Raw genomic sequence first — 22,067 nt, forward strand, 5'->3', positions numbered from 1 at the left:
CCTGATCCTGAGCCTGTGTCCTGATCCTGAGCCCCGTGTGTGTCCCTGATCCTGAGCCCTCTGTCCCTGATCCTGAACCCTGTGTGTGTCCCTGATCCTGAGCCCTGTGTCCCTGATCCTGAGCCCTGTGTCCCTGATCCTGAGCCCTGTGTGTGTCCCTGATCCTGAGCCCTGTGTGTGTCCCTGATCCTGAGCCCTGTGTGTGTCCCTGATCCTGAGCCCTGTGTCCCTGATCCTGAGCCCTGTGTGTGTCCCTGATCCTGAGCCCTGTGTCCCTGATCCTGAGCCCTGTGTGTGTCCCTGATCCTGAGCCCTGTGTGTGTCCCTGATCCTGAGCCCTGTGTGTGTCCCTGATCCTGAGCCCTGTATCCCACACTGGCTGATCCCCCCCCAGCTCCATCCCAACACCCAGACCTGGAAGTTCTCCTCTTCCAGGGCTGCATGAGGGAGGCCTGAGGGCCTCTCCAGGCTCCCCAAAACCTGGGAATCGCTCCTGGAATTGCACCTGGGAAGCAGAGCCGTCCCTGCCAGCTTTGCCCTGTGAAATGGGCATGGCCAAAATGGGATGGGTCCCCCTCTAAACCCCCTCAGCCCAACAGCCCCACACCTGCTTCAGGGAAAATCCCACTCACTGGGATCCCCTGCCCCATCTGAGCCACGTTCCATCCCACCCCAAACCTCCTCCAGCCCACGGAACGATCCTGACCCCGCTCCCGGAGCGGCTTCACCTCGTTCCCGCTCCCAGCCCTGCTCCAGAGGGTCACCAGGAGCCAGTCACCCTGAGGACTCCTGGAAACCCCAAGGGTGGAGATCCCAACGCTCCCTGCACAAGCCGTGCCAGCACCTGGTCATCCTCACGGCCAACAACATTCCCTGACGGAATTCCATTTCAATTCCAAATTTAAAGTCTTCCTTAAAGCCCTCTGGCCCAGCCTGGCCTGGGGGATTCCTGGGAAGAGCTGGGGCTCTCTTGGCTTCCCTCCTTCTGAGGACACCCCTGTGTCCCGGTCCAGCATTCCCAGCCCTCAGAGGGAAGAGCTCCAGCCCTTCAGCAGTGCTGGAATCACCCCCCGCCTCCGGATCCTGGAATGGTTTGGGTGGGAAGGCGCCTCAAAGCCCACCCAGAGCATCCCCTGCCACGGGCAGGGACACTTTCTACCATCCCAGGGTGCTCCAAACCCCGTCCAACCCGGCCTTGGGCACTCCCAGAGGCACAATCCCGACCCTCCATCCCTGCCGGCGCCGCTCCGGGCTCCGGAAGGACAGGGAATGCCGGGACCCCGTGCCTGTGCTGGCAGGTACAAACCCCTCGCTATCTTCCAGAGCTCTGCAAAAAATAATAAAAAAAAAAAAAAAAAGGGGCCTGGATTGTTTTGTTCCAGAGTTTTTCCAGGAATCCAAGTGGTGTGTTTTTTTGGACGAGCTGTGCTACTGGAGAGAGGGGGAGATAAAAAAAAAACTCCAGGGATCATAAAAAAAGCGGCGAGGCCGGGGAAGGACGGAGGGAGGGGGGACCTGTCCAGGGCTGGAGCAGCAATCCCTGCTCCCAGAGATGGCCTGGGAGGGGGCTGGACACAGGGACAGGACACAGGGACAGGGACAGGGAAGCTCTTCCCACCTCCCCCAGCGCCACGGACAATCCCATCGCGTCTCCTTCCCGGGATGGACGGCCCTTCCCGCTGGGAATGGGGCGGCTCCCACAGCTCCAGCCTCACCTCCAGAGCCCCAAAAGCCACCAACACCAGCCAGGCCACGGCCTGTCCCCACCATTCCTCCCCCCTCCTCAGGCAGCACCCACGGCAAAGCCACCCCAGGGGAGCAGGACCTGAATTTGGGCGGGTCTGGGGTTTGGTTTGGGGTGGTTTTTTTTTCAGTTGTGAGTTATTTGTTATGAAATTATAATTTATCTCGCTGGTTTTACCCAACTGCAATTCGTGTAACCGAGAAAAACCCACGGCATTTCTGCTCTATCGTTATTTTCAACACGGACGGCTTAAAACGTTTTCCGACCCGTTTTGCCAAGGTTTGTTTGCGGTTTGGGAGCTCAGCAGGTCCCCTTTTTTTTCCCCCCCCTCTTTAACGTGCTGAAAGCCTCCTGAGAGCACGGCAGAGTCAGGGAATCACGGAATTGCTGAGGCTGGAAAAGCCCTCGGAGCCCACCCAGTCCATCCCCCAGCCAGCCCTGCCCGTGTCCCCAAGTGCCACATGGCCCAGGGGTGGTGAATCCCCCAGGGATGGGGATCCAGGAGCTGGGCAGCCCCTTCCCAGCAGGGATTTATTTCCCCCAAGATCCCAGCTGAGCCTGCCCTGGGCCCGTGCTCGGAATGAGCGTCCCGGTGCCCGGGGCTGCCCGTCCTCCCCCTCATCCCAGGGAAACCTGGGCCGTTTCCCACTCGAGCCAGGAGCTGTTCCCAGCAGCCCTGACTGTCTGGCCACCGCTCCTTGCTGGCCTGGGAGCCCGGATCCACCCAGCTGACGTGAGCTCCGAGGAATCCGCCGGGCACCGGCAGCTCCGGAGCGTCCCTCCTCTGCCCTGGGCCCTGCAGGGAGCCACGGACACACCAGGGACAGCAGGGACAGCAGGGGACACCAGGGGACAGCAGGGGACAGCAGGGGACAGCAGGGGACAGCAGGGGACAGCAGGGACAGCAGGGGACACCAGGGGACAGCAGGGGACATGCAGGGGACAGCAGGGGACACCAGGGGACACCAGGGGACAGCAGGGGACACCAGGGACACCAGGGACAGCAGGACACACCAGGGGACAGCAGGGACACCAGGGGACAGCAGGGGACAGCAGGGGACAGCAGGGACACCAGGGGACACCAGGGGACAGCAGGGGACAGCAGGGACAGCAGGGACACCAGGGGACACCAGGGGACACCAGGGACAGCAGGGGACAGCAGGGGACAGCAGGGGACATGAGGGGACAGCAGGGGACAGCAGGGACACCAGGGGACAGCAGGGGACACCAGGGGACACCAGGGGACAGCAGGGGACACCAGGGACACCAGGGACAGCAGGAGACACCAGGGGACAGCAGGGACACCAGGGGACAGCAGGGACACCAGGGGACACCAGGGGACAGCAGGGGACAGCAGGGGACACTCAGGGGACACCAGGGGACAGCAGGGACACCAGGGGACACCAGGGACACCAGGGGACACCAGGGGACACCAGGGGACAGCAGGGGACACCAGGGGACAGGAGGGGACAGCAGGGGACAGCAGGGGACACCAGGGACACCAGGGACACCAGGGGACACCAGGGGACACCAGGGACACCAGGGACACCAGGGGACAGCAGGGGACAGCAGGGGACACCAAGGTGACACCAGGGACAGCAGGGACACCAGGGGACACCAGGGGACAGCAGGGGACACCAGGGGACACCAAGGGGACACCAGGGACAGCAGGGACACCAGGGGACACCAGGGGACACCAGGGGACACGAGGGGACAGCAGGGGACACCAGGGGACACCAGGGGACAGCAGGGGACACCAGGGGACAACCAGGGACAGCAGGGACACCAGGGGACACCAGGGGACAGCAGGGGACAGCAGGGGACACCAGGGGACACCAGGGACAGCAGGGGACAGCAGGGGACACCAGGGGACACGCAGGGGACAGCAGGGGACACCAGGGGACAGCAGGGACACCAGGGGACAGCAGGGGACACCAGGGGACACCAGGGGACACCAGGGGACAGCAGGGGACAGCAGGGGACACCAGGGGACACCAGGGGACAGCAGGGGACAGCAGGGGACAGCAGGGACACCAGGGACACCAGGGGACACCAGGGGACAGCAGGGGACAGCAGGGGACAGCAGGGGACACCAGGGGACACCAGGGACACCAGGGGACACCAGGGACACCAGGGACACCAGGGGACACCAGGGGACAGCAGGGACACTCAGGGGACACCAGGGGACATGAGGGGACAGCAGGGACAGCAGGGGACAGGGGCCCCACGCTGCCAGCACCGTCCTCGGAGCCAGCAGTGCCACAGCAAAGCCGGGGATCTTCCCAAAAACACCACGGACACCACGGACACCGAGAGCCTGAGCCCACGGCGGGGGAGACCCCACCAAACTGTGCCCCTGGGGGTGCTCCTGGAGGCATCCCACGTTCCCTGGGGTCATCCCACATTCCCTGGAGTCGCATCCCACATTCCCTGGGGTGCTCCAACATCCCACATTCTCTGGGGGTGCTCCTGGAGGCATCCCACGTTCCCTGGAGTCATCCCACATTCCCTGGAGGCATCCCACGTTCCCTGAGTCACATCCCACATTCCCTGGGGTGATCCAACATCCCACATTCCCTGGGGGTAATCCAAGGAGTCACATCCCACATTCCCTGGGGGTGCTCCTGGAGGCATCTCACATTCTCTGGGGGTGCTCCAATATCCCACATTCCCTGGGGGTGCTCCTGGAGTCACATCCCACATTCCCTGGAGTCACATCCCACATTCCCTGGGGTGATCCAACATCCCACGTTCCCTGCAGTCATCCCACATTCCCTGGGGGTGCTCCTGGAGGCATCTCACATTCTCTGGGGGTGCTCCAATATCCCACATTCCCTGGGGGTGCTCCTGGAGTCACATCCCACATTCCCTGGAGTCATATCCCACATTCCCTGGGAGTCACATCCCACATTCCCTGGAGTCATCCCACATTCCCTGGGGGTGCCCTGGGGTCACATCCCACATTCCCTGGAGTCACATCCCACATTCCCTGGGGGTGACCATTCCCTGGGGGTGATCCAACATCCCACATTCCCTGGAGTCACATCCCACATTCCCTGGGGGTGCTCCTGGAGTCATCCCACATTTCCTGGAGTCATATCCCACATTCCCTGGAGTCACATCCCACATTCCCTGTGGGTGCTCCAAGGACTCACATCCCACATTCCCTGTGGGTGCTCCATGGACTCACATCCCACATTCCCTGTGGATGCTCCACGGTGGGATCCCAGTCCCACCCCCGCCGGGCAGTGGGGACCCCAGGAGCGGAAGATTCCGGGATCAGGAACCACCGGACGCCGGCGCCGGCAAAGACATTTCCAAATCCTCCCTGCTGCAAATATCCCAGCTCTCCGGGTGCAAGGGGCAGCCAATCCCTGCTCCACGAGTTCCAGGTTGAGGGGGGAATTCATCTCCAAGCCCTGGTAACGACCCAGCCCCCGGAACCGGCCCGGAGCCTCCGCTTCCTCCCGCATTCCCAGGACCCGGAGCGGGGCCTGATGAAGTGGGACATTGGAACAGCAGCCAGAGCCTCAGGCCCGGAGATCCACACATTCCAAGAGCCCCCCCAGATTTGGGAAGGGGAGGAGGGAGCCGAGGTCAGCCCTGAGCTGGGCAGGAGGGCGGCGATCCCGGGTCCCTTCCACGCTGGAGAGGGATGGGATGGGATGGGATGGGATACAGGGATGGGATGGGATGGGATGGGATGGGATGGGATGGGATGGGATGGGATGGGATGGGATGGGATGGGATGGTGGAGCAGGAGCCCTGGAATTCCAGAGGGATGGGATGGGATGGGATGGAGCAGGAGCCCTGGCATTTCAGAGGGATGGGATGGGATGGGATGGGATGGGATGGGATGGGATGGGATGGGATGGGATGGTGGAGCAGGAGCCCTGGCATTCCAGAGGGATGGGATGGGATGGGATGTTGGAGCAGGACTCCTGGCATTCCAGAGGGATGGGATGGGATGGGATGGTGGAGCAGGAGCCCTGGAATTCCAGAGGGATGGGATGGGATGGGATGGTGGAGCAGGAGCCCTGCCATTCCAGAGGGATGGGATGGGATGGTGGAGCAGGAGCCCTGGCATTCCAGAGGGAAGGGCTCTGCCATCCCTGCAGGAAGAGGGGAGGCTGGAATGCCCTTCCCTGGCTCTGAGGGCACAAACCTTCCAGGCCAACTCCAGGTTTGGGTATCCATGGTGAACATCCCACCAGGATAACACTGCCCACAGGGATCCCACCAGGATAACACTGCCCACAGGGATCCCATCAGGATAACACTGCCCACAGGGATGATCCCACCAGGATAACACTGCCCAGAGGGACAGGCAGGGATCCCACCAGGATAACACTGCCCACAGGGATCCCAGCAGGATAACACTGCCCAGAGGGATCCCAGCAGGATAACACTGTCCAGAGGGACAGGCAGGGATCCCATAGGATAACACTGCCCACAGGGATCCCACCAGGATAACACTGTCCAGAGGGACAGGCAGGGATCCCATAGGATAACACTGTCCAGAGGGATCCCAGCAGGATAACCCTGCCCAGAGGGACAGGCAGGGATCCCAGCAGAGCCAGAGGTGCTCCAGGACTCCTCACCCTGACCTGGAGCCAGGGAAAGCCTGGGCCGTGCCCAGCCGGGATTTGGGACAGGCAATTCCTGCCTCCCCTGGCACAGAGCCCGCCCTGCCAACGGAGCAGCCCCGGGAAGGGGGAAGGAGAGGGAGCACGGGAGGAGACAGCACTGCCAGTGACGCCTCTGCATGCTCTGCCCTGCTGTGCCACGGGCACCAGGCCTGGCACAGCCCACATTCCCGGCAGGATCCGGGAATGGGGCTGGATGAGCCCCCCTGGAGGGCAGGAGCTGTCCCAGGGAGATGTCAGATCCCTTCAGGGCAGGCTGGGATGGGAGCTGAGCCAGCGCTCAGAGAGAGGGGCAGCCAGTGGAACAAAACAAAAGGAAAAAAAGGAGAGAAAAACTCAAAAAAAAAAAAAGGAAAAAAAAAAAAGAGAAGTTAAAAAAAAAACTCAAAAAAGAAAGAAAAAAAAGAGGAAAAGGAAAGAAAAAAAAAAAGAAAAAAAAAAAAGAGAAGTTAAAAAAAGAAAAACTCAAAAAAGAAAGAAAAAAAAAGGAGAAGGAAAGAAAAAAAAAGAAGGAAAAAAAGAGAGAAGTTAAAAAAAAGGGAAAAACTCAAAAAAGAAAGGAAAAAAAAGAGGAGAAGGAAAGAAAAAAAAAAGAAGAGAAAAAAAAAGAGAAGTTGAAAAAAAAAATGAAAAACTCAAAAAAGAAAGGAAAAAAAAGAGGAGAAGGAAAGAAAAAAAACAAGAAGCAAAAAAAAAAAGCCCGGAGGCAAAGTTTCCACTCCTCCCCACGAGTTGTTGTGGGTTTTTCTCGCTCGCTCCGGGTCAGGGAGCTGATGGTTTCAGTGTTTGGGGTGATGTCATTCCTTCCAGAAGGAAAAAGCCTTTCCTGCCCCGCCGGAGCCGCTCCACGAGCGCTTCAAATATCAAGTCTGGGGCAGCCAAGAGCCGCAGCCACCGCGCTCCTTTCGGGGCTTTTTTTGGGTTGTTGGGTTTTTTTTTCCCCCTCAGTGATTGCACTTGATGATTTCCACCCTTGGATCCTTTCAGTGGTGCCTTCCCCGCTCCCCTCCTGGGCCTGGAGCTCCCCCCCAGTCTGGGATCAACACAGGGGGGGACCCCTGGAGTGGGGGGGGGCCGGGTCAGCCCGTGGGGAGGGTCCCGTGCCAAGGGGGGGGTGGATCCAGCTCCTTTCCAGCCCCCCCGTGCCAGCCTGGGAAGGGACGAGCCGGCCCCACCAGTGCCATTTTCGGGTGAGAAACCCCAAAACCCCAAAGCTCAGGTTTCCCACCTTCCCAGCCCTGGTTCTTCCACTTTCCAGCCCTGGTTCTCCCACTTCCCAGCCCTGGTTCTCCCACTTCCCAGCCCTGGTTCTTCCACCTTCCCAGCCCTGGTTCTTCCACCTTTCCAGTCCCAATTCTCCCACTTCCCAGCCCTGGTTCTCCCACTTTCCAGCCCTGGTTCTTCCACCTTCCCAGCCCTGGTTCTCCCACTTCCCAGCCCTGGTTCTCCCACTTTCCAGCCACAATCCTACCACTTCCCAGCCCTGGTTCTTCCACTTTCCAGCCCTGGTTCTCCCACTTCCCAGCCCTGCTTCTCCCACTTCCCAGCCCTGGTTCTTCCACCTTTCCAGCCTCAATTCTCCCACTTCCCAGCCCTGGTTCTTCCACCTTCCAGCCCTGGTTCTCCCACCTTCCCAGCCCTGATTCTCCCACTTCCCAGCCCTGGTTCTCCCACTTCCCAGCCCCAATTCTCCCACCTTCCAGCCTTGGTTCTCCCACCTCCCAGCCCTGGTTCTCCCACCTTCCCAGCCCTGGTTCTCCCACCTTCCAGCCCCAATTCTCCCACTTCCCAGCTCCAATTCTCCCACTTCCCAGCCCTGCTTCTCCCACCTTCCCAGCCCTGGTTCTTCCACCTTCCCAGCCCTGGTTCTCCCACTTCCCAGCCCTGGTTCTCCCACTTCCCAGCCCTGGTTCTCTCACCTTCCAGCCCTGGTTCTCCCACTTCCCAGCCCCAATTCTCCCACTTCCCAGCCCTGGTTCTCCCACTTCCCAGCCCCAATTCTCCCACTTCCCAGCCCTGGTTCTCCCACTTCCCAGCCCTGGTTCTCTCATCTTCCAGCCCTGGTTCTCCCACCTTCTGGTCCCTGTTTTCCCACTTCCATGGGATGGCAGATCCAACTTTCCCTTCTGGCTGTGAACCCCAGGAACGGAGCAAGTGCCCAAGTCCCTCCCGCTGCCACTTCCCCCTCTCTGGATGGGCCCAAAATCCCACAGGGATCCCGAGGAGCCTCCAGGCACCAAAAGGGCACCAGAGGGCCCATTCCCAGAGCTCCCCCCCTTTCCTGGGAGCAGGGAAGGACACAGAGCTCGGGCCTCTCCACCTGCACCAGCCCCTCCGGAGCCTTTTACTGGGAAATCCACTGGAATTCCCAAGGCTGGGGGACCTTTGGTGGTGGCACCTGCCCAAAGCCCGGTGGGCCTGCCTGGAGGGGCAATCCCTCCCTCCTCCCAGATCCTCACTCCTCATCCTTTGGTTGTTCCCATCCCCTCTCCCAGGCGCTCCTGCCACCCTGGGCACAGCCCGAGGAGCAGGCTCGACCCAGGAGAGCCCGGGCTGGATTTCCAGAGGCTGCAGCTCCAGATGTTCTTGTTATTCCCATCAGCTCCGGGAAGGCTCTGGCACCGCCGGCACCTCCCGGCCAGGGGATCCACGGGCCAGGGGGTGAAAGACAATCCGGCTGCGTGGGGAGCGCGTCCCCGTCCTGCCATTCCGGCATTAAATCCGACACCTTTCCACCTTGTCCTGCTCTCCCCCTTCCCTGCCCTTTGGACATCCTGTTGTTGTGTCCTCTCAGCCCCCGCTTCGCCTCCTCTCTCGCCTTTCCACCTCTCCCCATCCGCAGATCCCCCCCAGGGCACCCACGACCCCCGTTATCCACCTTCAGGAGCTGCTTCTCCTCTCCCAGCCCCTGCTCAGCAGGGAATTCCTGCAGCTGGAAGGCCCCTCCTGCCCCCCATTCCCAGCTCCTTCCCGCTGCCGAGCCCTGCACGGACACTTCCACCAGGGGCTTCCCGAGAGCTTTGTCTCTGATCCCTTGGGAGAGCAGGAAGAGCCCGTGCTGCCCCCACACCTCATCCTGCAGCACAGGTGACGTGGGAGGGGGTGACACCATCACCTGGATTCCAACCTCTCTCCGGAGCTCCTTCCCAGCTCCCTTCTCCACGGACAAACCAGCTTTTGGTGCTCCCAGAATGGGCACAGGCTCCTTTCGGGAAGGGCACAGCCGCAGCTGGATGTGTGGGTGCACCTCCCCCTCGACAGAAACAGGGCAGGAAAGGGAAAAGGTGTCAAATCCAGCAGCACCTGAGCAGCTGGAACGATCTGGAAACGATTTGGGAATGATTTGGGAACGATTTGGGAACGGCTCTCCTGGGAAGCTGGGGGATGCCAGGCTATGGTGGTGGAGCACCAGGACGGGGCTGGACCCCTCCAGGCTGTGCCCTGGGGTTATCCAGGAGGTTTTGGGGCCAGGAGCGGAGCGAGGAGCACGAACCTCCTGCCCACCCCACCGGAGCTGATCCCGCCACGCTGGTGGCCGAGCACCCGTGGGATCCCCCCTCTCCGTGTCTGAGCCGTGTCCCAGGGGCACTTCCCAAATCCCAGCGCCCCCAGCCCCCCTCCTTTGACACCCCGGAGCCATCAGCGGGCCGAGCACGCGCGGGGGGCCCGGGGCTGATCCCGGGGCTGATCCCGGGGCGCGCTCCGGAGCCAGGGCCGGCGGGAAGCGCACGCTCCATCCTCCCCCGGAGCCCCTGCCAGCAGCACATTCTGCTGGAGAGCTTTTCCCCTCTCTTGGCTAATCAGCTACTGAAAGAAGAGCTCCCTCATCCCGCTCCACCGGCCCCCCCGGCCGGCTCAGCTGCGCCGCGGAGGAGGGAAGTGGGCTTGGAACGGCGGCGGCTCCGCCGAGCGCGCTCAGCTCCCCCCCGGCCGGCAGCCCCCGGCCAGATGGAATAGTCATTGCGGGAGGAAACGGCACCAAACAAAGCCCCGGCCGCTTCCTCCCGCCCAGGCCCGCGGCCATTCATCTCCCGATCCCGGGGCCGCGATGCTCCGGGGGGGCCGGGATGCCCCGAGGGGCCGGGATGCTCGGGATGCTCCGGAGCGGAGCCCGGCACGGGGCTCCGAGCCCACCCTTCCCACCTTCCCACCCCGCGGGCGCCCCGGGGGCCGCCAGGAAAGGGGATTATTCGGGGATTATTTTGTTGTGTCTCTGCGCGGCGGGCGCGGGGCCAGCGCGGCTCCGGAGGCTGCCAAAGAGCCGGGAGCGGGGCCGGGAGCGCCGCGGGAGCAGGGAAGGCTCCAGGAGCAGGGAATGCTGCAGGAGCAGGGAAGGCTCCAGGAGCAGGGAATGCTGCAGGAGCAGGGAATGCTCCAGGAGCAGGGAATGCTGCAGGAGCAGGGAACGCTCCAGGAGCAGGGAAGGCTCCAGGAGCAGGGAACGCTCCAGGAGCAGGGAGTGCTGCAGGAGCAGGGAATGCTGCAGGAGCAGGGAATGCTGCAGGAGCAGGGAATGCTCCAGGAGCAGGGAATGTTCCAGGAGCAGGGAAGGCTCCAGGAGCAGGGAGCGCTCCAGGAGCAGGGAATGCTCCAGGAGCAGGGAATGCTCCAGGAGCAGGGAACGCTCCAGGAGCAGGGAACGCTCCAGGAGCAGGGAGTGCTGCAGGAGCAGGGAAGGCTCCAGGAGCAGGGAATGCTGCAGAAGCAGGGAAGGCTCCAGGAGCAGGGAAGGCTCCAGGAGCAGGGAATGCTCCAGGAGCAGGGAAGGCTCCAGGAGCAGGGAGCGTTCCAGGAGCAGGGAATGCTCCAGGAGCAGGGAAGGCTCCAGGAGCAGGGAGCGTTCCAGGAGCAGGGAATGCTCCAGGAGCAGGGAATGCTGCAGGAGCAGGGAATGCTGCAGGAGCAGGGAATGCTGCAGGAGCAGGGAATGCTCCAGGAGCAGGGAATGTTCCAGGAACAGGGACCGCCGCAGGAGCAGGGAATGCTCCAGGAGCAGGGAATGCTGCAGGAGCAGGGAATGCTCCAGGAGCAGGGAATGTTCCAGGAGCAGGGAGCGCTGCAGGAGCAGGGAGAGTTCCAGGAGCAGGGAATGTTCCAGGAGCAGGGAATGCTCCAGGAGTAGGGAATGTTCCAGGAGCAGGGAATGCTGCAGGAGCAGGGAGCGCTGCAGGAGCAGGGAACGCTGCAGGAGCAGGGAAGGCTCCAGGAGCAGGGAAAGGTGCAGGAGCAGGGAAGGCTCCAGGAGCAGGGAACGCTCCAGGAGCAGGGAAGGCTCCAGGACCAGGGACCGCTGCAGGAGCAGGGAATGCTCCAGGAGCAGGGAACGCTCCAGGAGCAGGGAATGCTCCAGGAGCAGGGAGCGCTGCAGGAGCAGGGAAGGCTCCAGGAGCAGGGAGCGCTCCAGGGCAGGGCACCAGAGCGCGGGAGGCCCAGGAGCAGGGAATGCTCCAGGAGCAGGGAGCGCTGCAGGAGCAGGGAAGGCTCCAGGAGCAGGGAAGGCTCCAGGAGCAGGGAATGCTCCAGGAGCAGGGAATGCTGCAGGAGCAGGGAGCGCTGCAGGAGCAGGGAAGGCTCCAGGAGCAGGGAATGCTGCAGGAGCAGGGAATGCTGCAGGAGCAGGGAAGGCTCCAGGAGCAGGGAATGCTCCAGGAGCAGGGAATGCTGCAGGAGCAGGGAACACTCCAGGAGCAGGGAAGGCTCCAGGAGCAGGGAATGAGGGACGCCCAGAGCAGGAATGCTCCAGGAGGGAATGCTCCAGGAGCAGGGAATGCTCAGGAGCAGGGATGCTCAGGAGCAGGGAATGCTGCAGGAGCAGGGAAGGCTCCAGGAGCAGGGAATGCTGCAGGAGCAGGGAATGCTCCAGGAGCAGGGAACGCTGCAGGAGCAGGGAGCGCTGCAGGAGCAGGGAATGCTCCAGGAGCAGGGAGCGCTGCAGGAGCAGGGAATGCTCCAGGAGCAGGGAATGCTGCAGGAGCAGGGAATGTTCCAGAGCAGGGAGCCTGCAGAGCAGGAGCGCTGCAGGAGCAGGGAATGCTCCAGGAGCAGGGAATGCTCCAGGAGCAGGGAATGTTCCAGGAGCAGGGAGCGCTGCAGGAGCAGGGAGAGTTCCAGGAGCAGGGAATGCTGCAGGAGCAGGGAACGCTGCAGGAGCAGGGAACGCTCCAGGAGCAGGGAATGCTGCAGGAGCAGGGAGCGCTGCAGGAGCAGGGAGAGTTCCAGGAGCAGGGAATGTTCCAGGAGCAGGGAATGCTGCAGGAGCAGGGAATGTTCCAGGAGCAGGGAGCGCTGCAGGCTGTGCAGAGCTCGGGGGCAGCGGCATTAAAGAGCTGCCGAGCTCGCAGGGGGACACAGCAGCTCCACAGCCCTTCTCCAGGTCCTGCTGGCTCGGGGGATGGTTGAGGGAATTCCAGGCTGGTTTGGGTGGGAAGGGAACTCCAAAGATCACCCTGTTCCACCCCCCTGCCACGGGACACCTTCCACGACCCCAGGCTGCTCCAAATCCCTGCCCAACCTGGCCTGGGACACTTCCAGGGATGCCCCAGGGAATCCTGGAGTCCCAGAGTGGTTTGGGTGGGGAAGGATGTTAAGGATCATCTCGTTCAGGGACACCTCCCGCTATCCCAAGGTGATCCCAACCTGGTCTGGGACGCTTCCAGGGATCCAGGGGCAGCCACAGCTTCCCTGGGAATTCCAGCCCAGCCCCTCCCCACCCTCCCAGCGGAGAATTCCTTCCCAATATCCCACCTAAGCCTGCCCTCTGGCAGTGGGAAGCCTCTGGAATTTGAAGCCAGGCCGAGGGGAATGTGGGATCACCGAGGGGAATGTGGGATCACCGAGGGGAATTTGGGATCACCAGGAGCTGTGCCCAAGGTGATCCCACAGGGTGATCCCGGACGGATCAGCACCCACCGGTGTCACCTGCGGGGACGGAGCCAAGGGGGACAGGGACACCAAAGAGCCTTTCCCAGAGCCTTTCCCAGCCTTTCCCTGGGCTGGGACATCCACAGGGGTGGCACTGCCAGTCACAGACGGGTCAGTCAGCCCCCTCCACCCTCACCTGCCTCCAGGTGTTCCACCCCAAATCCACGGTCCTGTTCCAAACCACTGCCCTGGGAGATCAGAGTCCTGGTGTTATCCCAGCCCTGCAGCCCCTTCCAGGAGGGATTTTCCCAAATATCCCCCCCTGAGCCTGCCCTGCCAGAGCTCCAGCCGTTCCCTCGGGGTCCCAACAACGCCGAGCCCCAAAACCTCGATAATTCCACCCAGCTGAGGCAAACACTGCTCAGAAAGAACAATTCCCGCTTCACCCCACCACCACAGCCACAGGTTGTTCCCAAAACCTGCCCCCACAGGTCCCTGGCAGATGGATTAACCAGGACGAGCCCCAACCCCCCCCCCCCCGTCAATTGGGACGAGGCCTCGGCGGGTCCCAAACGAACAGCGCCAAAGAAATCCCGAAATAACCCCAAATCCCAGGGTTTTCCCGGCCCCAGCCGTGGCCAGGCTGTCCCTGCCGTGTCCCCCCCACCCCAGCACAGAGCCCCTGGTGCCACATCCCAAGGGCAGGAAGCAGAACCCTCCTCGGGGATCTGGGGGAAGAGATAAATACGAGGAGGGAGGGAGGGAGGGAGGGAGGGGGGCTGGGAATGGGGAACGAGGAACAAAAAGCCACTGGAAGCTGCTCTGATGTCAACAGGTTCGGAATCAGCTCCCCCCACCGGGGCCCTGCAGCAGGACCAGCTGGGAGAGAGAGACCTTGGAATTCCTGCATGAAAGGCTTGGGGTTTTGTGTTGTTTGGTGGTTTTTTTTTTTTCCCTCCCCCTGCCCGGGGTTTTTGCTGGAGACATTACACAAGTGTACGTTTTCTATAGTCATATATTTCCCAAATCTCTATTCCAGACCCGCCAGCTCCGGCTCAGCCCAGGTGGGCCTCTGATCCCACCCCCAGGAAGGGCCAGCTCCTGCCACGGGGGCTGCAGGGGGAGCAGGGCATCCCTAAAAACACCAGGAACCCCCTGGATTGTCCAGGAACCACAGGGCATCTCTAAAAACACCACAGTCCTGACCCCCTGGATTGTCCAGGAACCTCAGGGCATCCCTAAAAACACCAGGAATGGCAATCCTGAACCCCCTGGATCATCCAGGAATGGCAATCCTGAACCCCCTGGATCATCCAGGAACCACAGGGCATCCCTAAAAACACCAGGAACCCCCTGGATTGTCCAGGAACCACAGGGCATCCCTAAAAACACCAGGAACCCCCTGGATCATCCAGGATCCTCAGGGCATCCCTAAAAACACCAGGAATGGCAATCCTGAACCCCCTGGATCATCCAGGAATGGCAATCCTGAACCCCCTGGATTGTCCAGGAACCACAGGGCATCCCTAAAAACACCAGGAACCCCCTGGATTGTCCAGGAACCACAGGGCATCCCTAAAAACACCAGGAACCCCCTGGATGGTCCAGGATCCTCAGGGCATCCCCAAAAACACCAGGAACCCCCTGGATTGTCCAGGAACAACAGGGCATCCCTAAAAACACCAGGAATTGCAATCCTGAACCTCCTGGATCGTCCAGTAACCACAGGACATCCCTAAAAACACCAGGAACAGCAATCCTGAACACCTGGATCATCCAGGAACCTCAGGGTATCCCCAAAAACACCAGGAACGGCAATCCTGAACCACCTGGATCGTCCAGGATCCCCAGGACATCCCTAAAAACAGCAGGCACCACAATCCCAGACTCCCTGGATTGTCCAGGAACCTCAGGGTATCCCTAAAAATGCCAGGCACCACAATCCCAGACCCTCTGGATTGTCCAGGAACCACAGGGCATCCCCAAAAACACCAGGAATTGCAATCCTGAACCTCCTGGATCGTCCAGTAACCACAGGACATCCCTAAAAACAGCAGGCACCACAATCCCAGACCCCCTGAATTTTCCAGGAACAAGGCATCCCTAAAAACACCACAATCCCAGCCCCTCTGGATTGCCTGGGAACAGGACATCCCCAAAAACACCAGGAACGCCATCCCAGACCCCCTGGATTGTCCAGGAACCACAGGACATCCCCAAAAACACCAGGCACTGCCATCCCAGCCCCTCTGGATTTTCCAGGATGCCCCCGAGCTCTCCAGGTCGCTGCTCCCTCCATTCCCATCGCTCCCCCCCGAGCCCCGGGTGCCACATTCCCGTTATTCCCGGCATTCCCTGGCTCTCCAGCCCTTTCCCCGTGCTGTCCCTTCCCAGGCAGGGCAGGAGGAGGGGACAGCCCCGAATATTCCCCCTCCTCGGAGCCCCCTCCCAGCCCTGGGCCCGCTCTGGGATGAGGTTTCCCGGTGCCCTTCCAGGTGACCCGAATTCCCAGCGGCGGGAGCGGGATCCAAACGCCCCCACAGCCCCCAGCCCGGGCCAGGGCTGTTAATTGATTTCCCAGCCATCAGCAAAGGCCTGTCTGGAACTGCCGAGCCCCGGGGGCATCCCAGGCCTCCCGGCAGCTCCCTTTCCAGTCTCTTTCCAGGCTCTTTCCAGGCTTTTTCCGACCCCTGACCCCCGGGAGAGGCTCCCTGGGAGGGCCCAGGGCACGGGGGGTGACCCCACAGACACCTCCTGAACACCTGGAAAAGCCTCCCCTGGAGCCATTCCCTGCCGGAGACATCCCTGCCCTCCCGCTCACACCGGGAAACCATGGAATTACTGGGGGAATCATGGAATTACTGACTGGGAAATCATGGAATTACTGACCGGGAAATCATGGAATTACTGGGGGAATCATGGAATTACTGACTGGGAAACCATGGAATTACTGACCGGGAAATCATGGAATTACTGACTGGGAAACCATGGAATTACTGACTGGGAAACCATGGAATTACTGACTGGGAAATCACAGAATTACTGGGGGAATCATGGAATTACTGACTGGGAAATCATGGAATTACTGACTGGGAAATCATGGAATTACTTACTGGGAAACCGTGGAATTACTGACTGGGAAACCGTGGAATTACTGACTGGGAAACCATGGAATTACTGACTGGGAAATCGTGGAATTACTGACTGGGGAATCATGGAATTACTGACTGGGAAATCACGGAATTACTGACTGGGAAACCATGGAATTAACGACTGGGAAATCATGGAATTACTGACTGGGAAATCACGGAATTACTGACTGGGAAACCATGGAAGTACTGACCAGGAAATCATGGAATTACTGACTGGAAAACCATGGAGTTGCAGAGCCAGAAGGTCCCCCGTGATCCCCCTTTTCTCCAGGCTGAGCCCCTCAGCTCCCCCAGGAGTTCTCCAGCCCCTTCCCTGGACACAAACCCCACCACTTGGATCTCATTCCCACGTCAAACACCCCGAATTCCAGCGGGTCCCACCTCCTCATCCGAGCTGTCGTCCTCGTACTCGTCCTGGGGGGGCAGCTCCTCCTTCCCCTCCGGGGCTGGATCCTCCTCCGGGGGTTTTCTCTTCCTGGGAGTCCCCGGGGCCTGAAAACCGAGGGGGAAAATCCGCTGGGGAGATCCCACCACGGATTCAACACCCCTGGAGCTCGAGGGAAGGGAAGGGGAAAGGGAAAGGGAAAGGGAAAGAAAATGGAAGGGGAAGGGGAAGGGGAAGGGGAAGGGAAGGGAAAGGAAAGGAAAGGAAAGGAAAAGGAAAAGGAAAGGGAAAAGGACAGGGAAAGGAAAGGGAAGGGAAGGGAAGGAAAAAGGAAAAAGGAAAAAGGAAAAAGGAAAAAGGAAAGGAAAGGAAAAGGCAAAGACAAAGGCAAAGGGAGGGATCCCCCAACCTGCAGGGACAGGTGGGATGGGAACAGGAACTCCAGCCAGGGATGAGGAGCCAGCACAGCTCCAGACTCCACAGGAACTCAGGGCATGGAAGCAGAGCTGGAAAGGAGCTCTGGAGATCCCAAATCCAACCCCCTGCTCGGAGCACAGCTTGGCCCCAGGATGGCTGGGATTTCTCCAGGACAGAGGGGTCCTGACCTCCCTGGATCCCATCCTGGGGCTGCTCCACTCCCATGGGAAAGAGCCCCCCTTCCTGAGGGGGAATGTTCCCGGCTCTGCCTTGTCCCTGTGATCCCTGTCACCCCTGATCCCATCCCACGGGATGGAAGGGGAGACCCCCTGCAGAGCTGCCTCCAGCTCTGGGATCCCAACATTCCTGAGGGACCTGGAGCTGCTGGAGTGGATCCAGAGGGGACACGGGGATGATCCCAGGGCTGGAGCCCCTCTGGAGCCAGGCTGGGAGAGCTGGGAATGTTCCCCTGGAGAAGGGAAAGGATCCAGGGAGAGCTTGGAGAACCTTCCAGGGTCTGAAGGGGCTCCAGGAGAGCTGGAGAGGGATTTGGGATGAGGGATGGGGGGACAGCACACAGGGAATGGCTGCCCAGGGTTAGGTGGGATATTGGGAAGGGATTCCTGGCTGGGAGGGTGGGGAGGGGCTGGGCTGGAATTCCCAGGGAAGCTGTGGCTGCCCCTGGATCCCTGGGAGTGTCCCGGGCCAGGCTGGATCCCCCTGGCATGGTGGGAGCTGTCCCTGCCCATGGCAGGGGTGGCACCGATTGTTCCTCAAGTCCTTTCCATCCCAACCCATTCCAAGATTCCCTGACTCCAGAGCCACCAACCAAAGCGTTCTGGACCGGATTCGGCCCCAGTGACCCCCCCTGCCCAATCCAAAGGCACTGCTGGCTCTGGAAGCACCTTTGGATCCAGGCTGTCCCTCTCCAAGCACCCTGGGGATGGAAACATCCCCAGCATCCCCCGTGCCAGGCACCTCCAGCCCAGATTTCCCACCAGGATCCCCGGGATGCTGCACTTGGATCATCCCAGGGTGTGTTTTTTTTTTCCATGCCAGGAAATGGTGAAGGGGACAATTCCGGGATCCCTGAGGGGACAATCCTGGGATCCCTGAGGGGGAAATACCAGGATCCCTGAGGGGACAATCCTGAGATCCCTGAGGGGACAATCCCAGGATCCCTGAGGGGACAATCCTGAGATCCCTGAGGGGACAATCCTGAGATCCCTGAGGGGACAATCCCAGGATCCCTGAGGGGACAATCCCAGGATCCCTGAGGGGACAATCCGAGATCCCTGAGGGGACAATCCTGGGATCTCTGAGGGGACAATCCCAGGATCCCTGAGGGGACAATCCCGGGATCCCTGACGGGACAATCCCGGGATCCCTGAGGGGACAATCCCAGGATCCCTGAGGGGACAATACCAGGATCCCTGAGGGGACAATCCCGGGATCCCTGAGGGGACAATCCCAGGATTCCCTGAGGGGACAATCCTGGGATCTCTGAGGGGACAATCCCAGGATCCCTGAGGGGACAATCCCAGGATCCCTGAGGGGACAATCCCAGGATTCCTGAGGGGACAATCCCAGGATCCCTGAGGGGACAATCCCAGGATCCCTGAAGGGAAAATACCAGGATCCCTGAGGGGACAATCCCAGGATTCCCTGAGGGGACAATCCTGGGATCTCTGAGGGGACAATCCGGGATCCTGAGGACAATCCAGGATCCCTGAGGGACAATCCCAGGATCCCTGAGGGGACAATCCCAGGATTCCCTGAGGGGAAGGAGGATCCTGGGGGACAATCCCGGGATCCCTGAGGAGACAATCCCGGATTCCCCGAGGGGACAATCCCAGGATCCCTGAGAGGACAATCCCGGGATCCCTGAGGGGGGAAGGAAGGGAACCCTGAGGGGACAATCCCGGAATCCCTGAGGGATCCCTGAGGGGACAATCCCGGAATCCCTGAGGGATCCCTGAGGGGACAATGCCGGGATCCCTGAGGGGGGAAGGAAGGGATCCCTGAGGGGACAATCCTGGGATCCCTGAGGGGGAATGAAGGGAACCCTGAGGGGACAATCCCTGAGGGGACAATCCCGGGATCCCCGAGGGGACAATCCCGGAATCCCTGAGTGGGGAAGGAAGGGAAGGAATGCTCCGACAGGGATAACCGGCCTGGGGGGTGCCCGGACAGCCCCAGCTCCTTCCCTGGAAAAGAGATTCCGGGAGCAGGGGCAGGGGGAGGGGGCAGCAGGACCCTGCCAGGCTGAGGTTCAGGAGGGGCTGGGCGGGATAATCGGAAAAGCAGCGGCGGATCCGGCCCCGGGGGAGCCGTGAAAGGCGCTCGCCCCGCGATCCCCGCCCGCCTCCGAGCGGCTCCCGGGCCTGGAAAATCCCGGCCCCGGCAAAGGGGATGGGATTTCTGCAAAAAACAAAGGCCTTTATTAAAAAAAAAAATAAAAAAAAAAATAAAAGTGGGGGGTAAGGTCGCGAGATAAGTTTTTTTCCAGGCTTTTGGCTCTCCTTTCGGAGCTGGAGTTTCCATCCTTCCCTTGGTTCCCCCCTTCCCTTCCCCTCCCTTGCTCCAGGATGAGGATCCAGCGCCTGTCAGAGCCTCCCCAGTGCTCCCAGTCTGTCCCAGTGTGCTCCCAGTCTGCTCAGCCCCTCAGCCCAGCACCCCCCGGGCTCCCTGGGCGGGATTCCCACTGGATTTTCCCCCCTGGCACGGCAGACCTGGCACCCAGGGATGAGGAATATCCCAAACCCTTCCCAAAAGCTTCTCCAGGAGAAGCAGGACGGGGCTCAGGTGGGACATCCCTGACTGGAGCACCTGCAGAGAGCCCACCTGAGCACAACTCCTGCGCTAAATCCACTTTTCCCTACAAAAAAAATTCCTGCTGGAAGCTGATGAGGAGCTCTGGGAACCACAGGCTGGGTTTGGGGGTCCCAGCCAGGAGGGCAGGGCCAGGTTGGACCCCTGGGCTCCCTGGGCAGGACCAGCGCTGGGAAGAGCTGGGAATAACTGGGAACAGCGCTGGGAAGAGCTGGGAATAACTGGGAAGAGCGCTGGGAAGAGCGGGAATCACCGGGAGGCTCCGCTCGGAAGGGCTCGTTCCACCAGAGGGCAGAAAAGAAATGCCTGGATCCACCAAATCCCTGCAAATCTCCCAAAAACCGCCCCTCCCTGGCACAGCTGCTGCCTGGAATGGGGGCTCAGGACCCTCCTGGGAATCCCTGGGGAGTGGGGAACCAACCCACGGACCAGCTGGGGCTTCTCTGCCCCGAATTCCGGCAGCTCAGAGGGAGCTGGGAATGGGAATAACCCAAATTAAAGGGGGAAAGGGGAAAGGAGGGGGAACGGGCCGAGCTGCACTGGCTCCCTGGGCTCTGCTCAGGCTGAAGGAACAGCTTCCCAGCTCTCCAGCTTCCCAGATTTCCAGCTTCCCAGCTCTCCAGCTTCCCAGATTCCCAGCCCAGACAGAGCCGGATCTCCCTGCTTATCCCGAAAAAAGCTCATCACGTTCCTGACTGCACAGTCCTGTGGAATCCTGGAATTCCACGGTGGAAGGAACCTCAAGGATGATCCAGTGCCACCCCTGCCACGGGCAGGGACAGCTCCCACCATCCCAGGGGGATCCAGCCTGGCCTGGGACACTCCCAGGGATCCAGGGGCAGCCACAGCTTCCCTGGGAATTCCAGCCCAGCCAGGAATCCCTTCCCAATCTCCCCCCTAACCCTGGGCAGCCATTCCCTGTGTGCTGTCCCTCCAGCCCTCATCCCAAATCCCTCTCCAGCTCTCCTGGAGCCCCTTTAGGCCCTGAAAGTTTGGATTTGGCTTTTCCTCCACAATTCCCAACCTGGGGGGGTGGGGGGCACCAACCCCAGGCACAGACCCCTCCTCACACCCCCTCCTCCTCCTCCTCCCCAGGAGCAGGGCTGGAATCAGCACCTGGATTCTCCCTGCCTGTGATTTTTTGGGGGGTCCCAGAGGAGGAGGAGAGGGTGACAGAGCCCTTACTTGTGTTTTGGGGGGGGAATCACTGCCAGAGTCTTCATCTTCTTCATCTTCTTCCTCCTCCTCCTCCTCCTCCTCCTGGGGGTCGCTGCTGTCGCTGCCCGAGTCCTCCAGCCCGGAGTAGACGCTCTCCTCGCTCTCCTCGCTGTCTGTGGGGTCCTCACTCACCTCGGGGGGGCTCATCTGCCAGGGAACAGGGTGGGGGGGTCACGGTGAGGACCCCCAGTCACGGTGGGACCCCCCAGTCACGGTGGAGACCCCCCCAGTCACGGTGGGAACCCCCCAGTCACAGTGGAGACCCCCCCAGTCACGGTGGGAACCCCCCAGTCACAGGGAGACCCCCCCAGTCACAGTGGAGACCCCCCAGTCACGGTGGAGACCCCCCAGTCAAGGTGGAGAACCCCCCCAGTCACAGTGGGGACCCCCCAGTCACGGTGGGAACCCCCCCAGTCACAGTGGGGACCCCCCAGTCACAGTGGAAACCCCCCCAGTCACAGTGGGAACCCCCCCAGTCACAGTGGGAACCCCCCAGTCACAGTGGGAACCCCCAGTCACAGTGGAGACCCCCAGTCACAGTGGAGACCCCCCCAGTCACGGTGGGAACCCCCCCAGTCACGGTAGGGACCCCCCCAGTCACAGTGGGGACCCCCCCAGTCACAGTGGGGACCCCCCCAGTCACAGTGGAGACCCCCAGTCACGGTGGAGACCCCCAGTCACGATGGAGACCCCCAGTCACGGTGGAGACCCCCAGTCACGGTGGGAACCCCAGTCACGGTGGAACCCCCCAGTCACAGTGGGAACCCCCAGTCACGGTGGAGACCCCCAGTCATGGGTGGGACTGGTCTGAC

At 61.1% G+C, this 22,067-nt stretch overlaps 2 protein-coding genes across 2 annotated transcripts in view; one reads left to right on the forward strand and one right to left on the reverse strand.

Annotated features, from left to right (window-relative positions):
• The window catches only part of BOP1 (BOP1 ribosomal biogenesis factor), an 87,554-nt gene that overhangs the window by 62,115 nt on the left and 3,372 nt on the right, over positions 1-22,067 (reverse strand). The window contains 2 exon segments of the mRNA XM_050337534.1: positions 16,785-16,895; positions 21,223-21,402. Coding sequence (XP_050193491.1) covers positions 16,785-16,895; positions 21,223-21,402 — 291 coding nt within the window.
• LOC126651578 (uncharacterized) overlaps positions 1-22,067 on the forward strand; it is a gene marked incomplete at its 3' end in the record, with an annotated part of 149,721 nt that overhangs the window by 32,381 nt on the left and 95,273 nt on the right. The gene's annotated exons all lie outside the window — the stretch shown is intronic.

The sequence above is a fragment of the Myiozetetes cayanensis genome, unplaced genomic scaffold (assembly GCF_022539395.1).
Source record: "Myiozetetes cayanensis isolate MyiCay16 unplaced genomic scaffold, myiCay2020 scf68, whole genome shotgun sequence".
Lineage (NCBI taxonomy): Eukaryota > Metazoa > Chordata > Aves > Passeriformes > Tyrannidae > Myiozetetes > Myiozetetes cayanensis.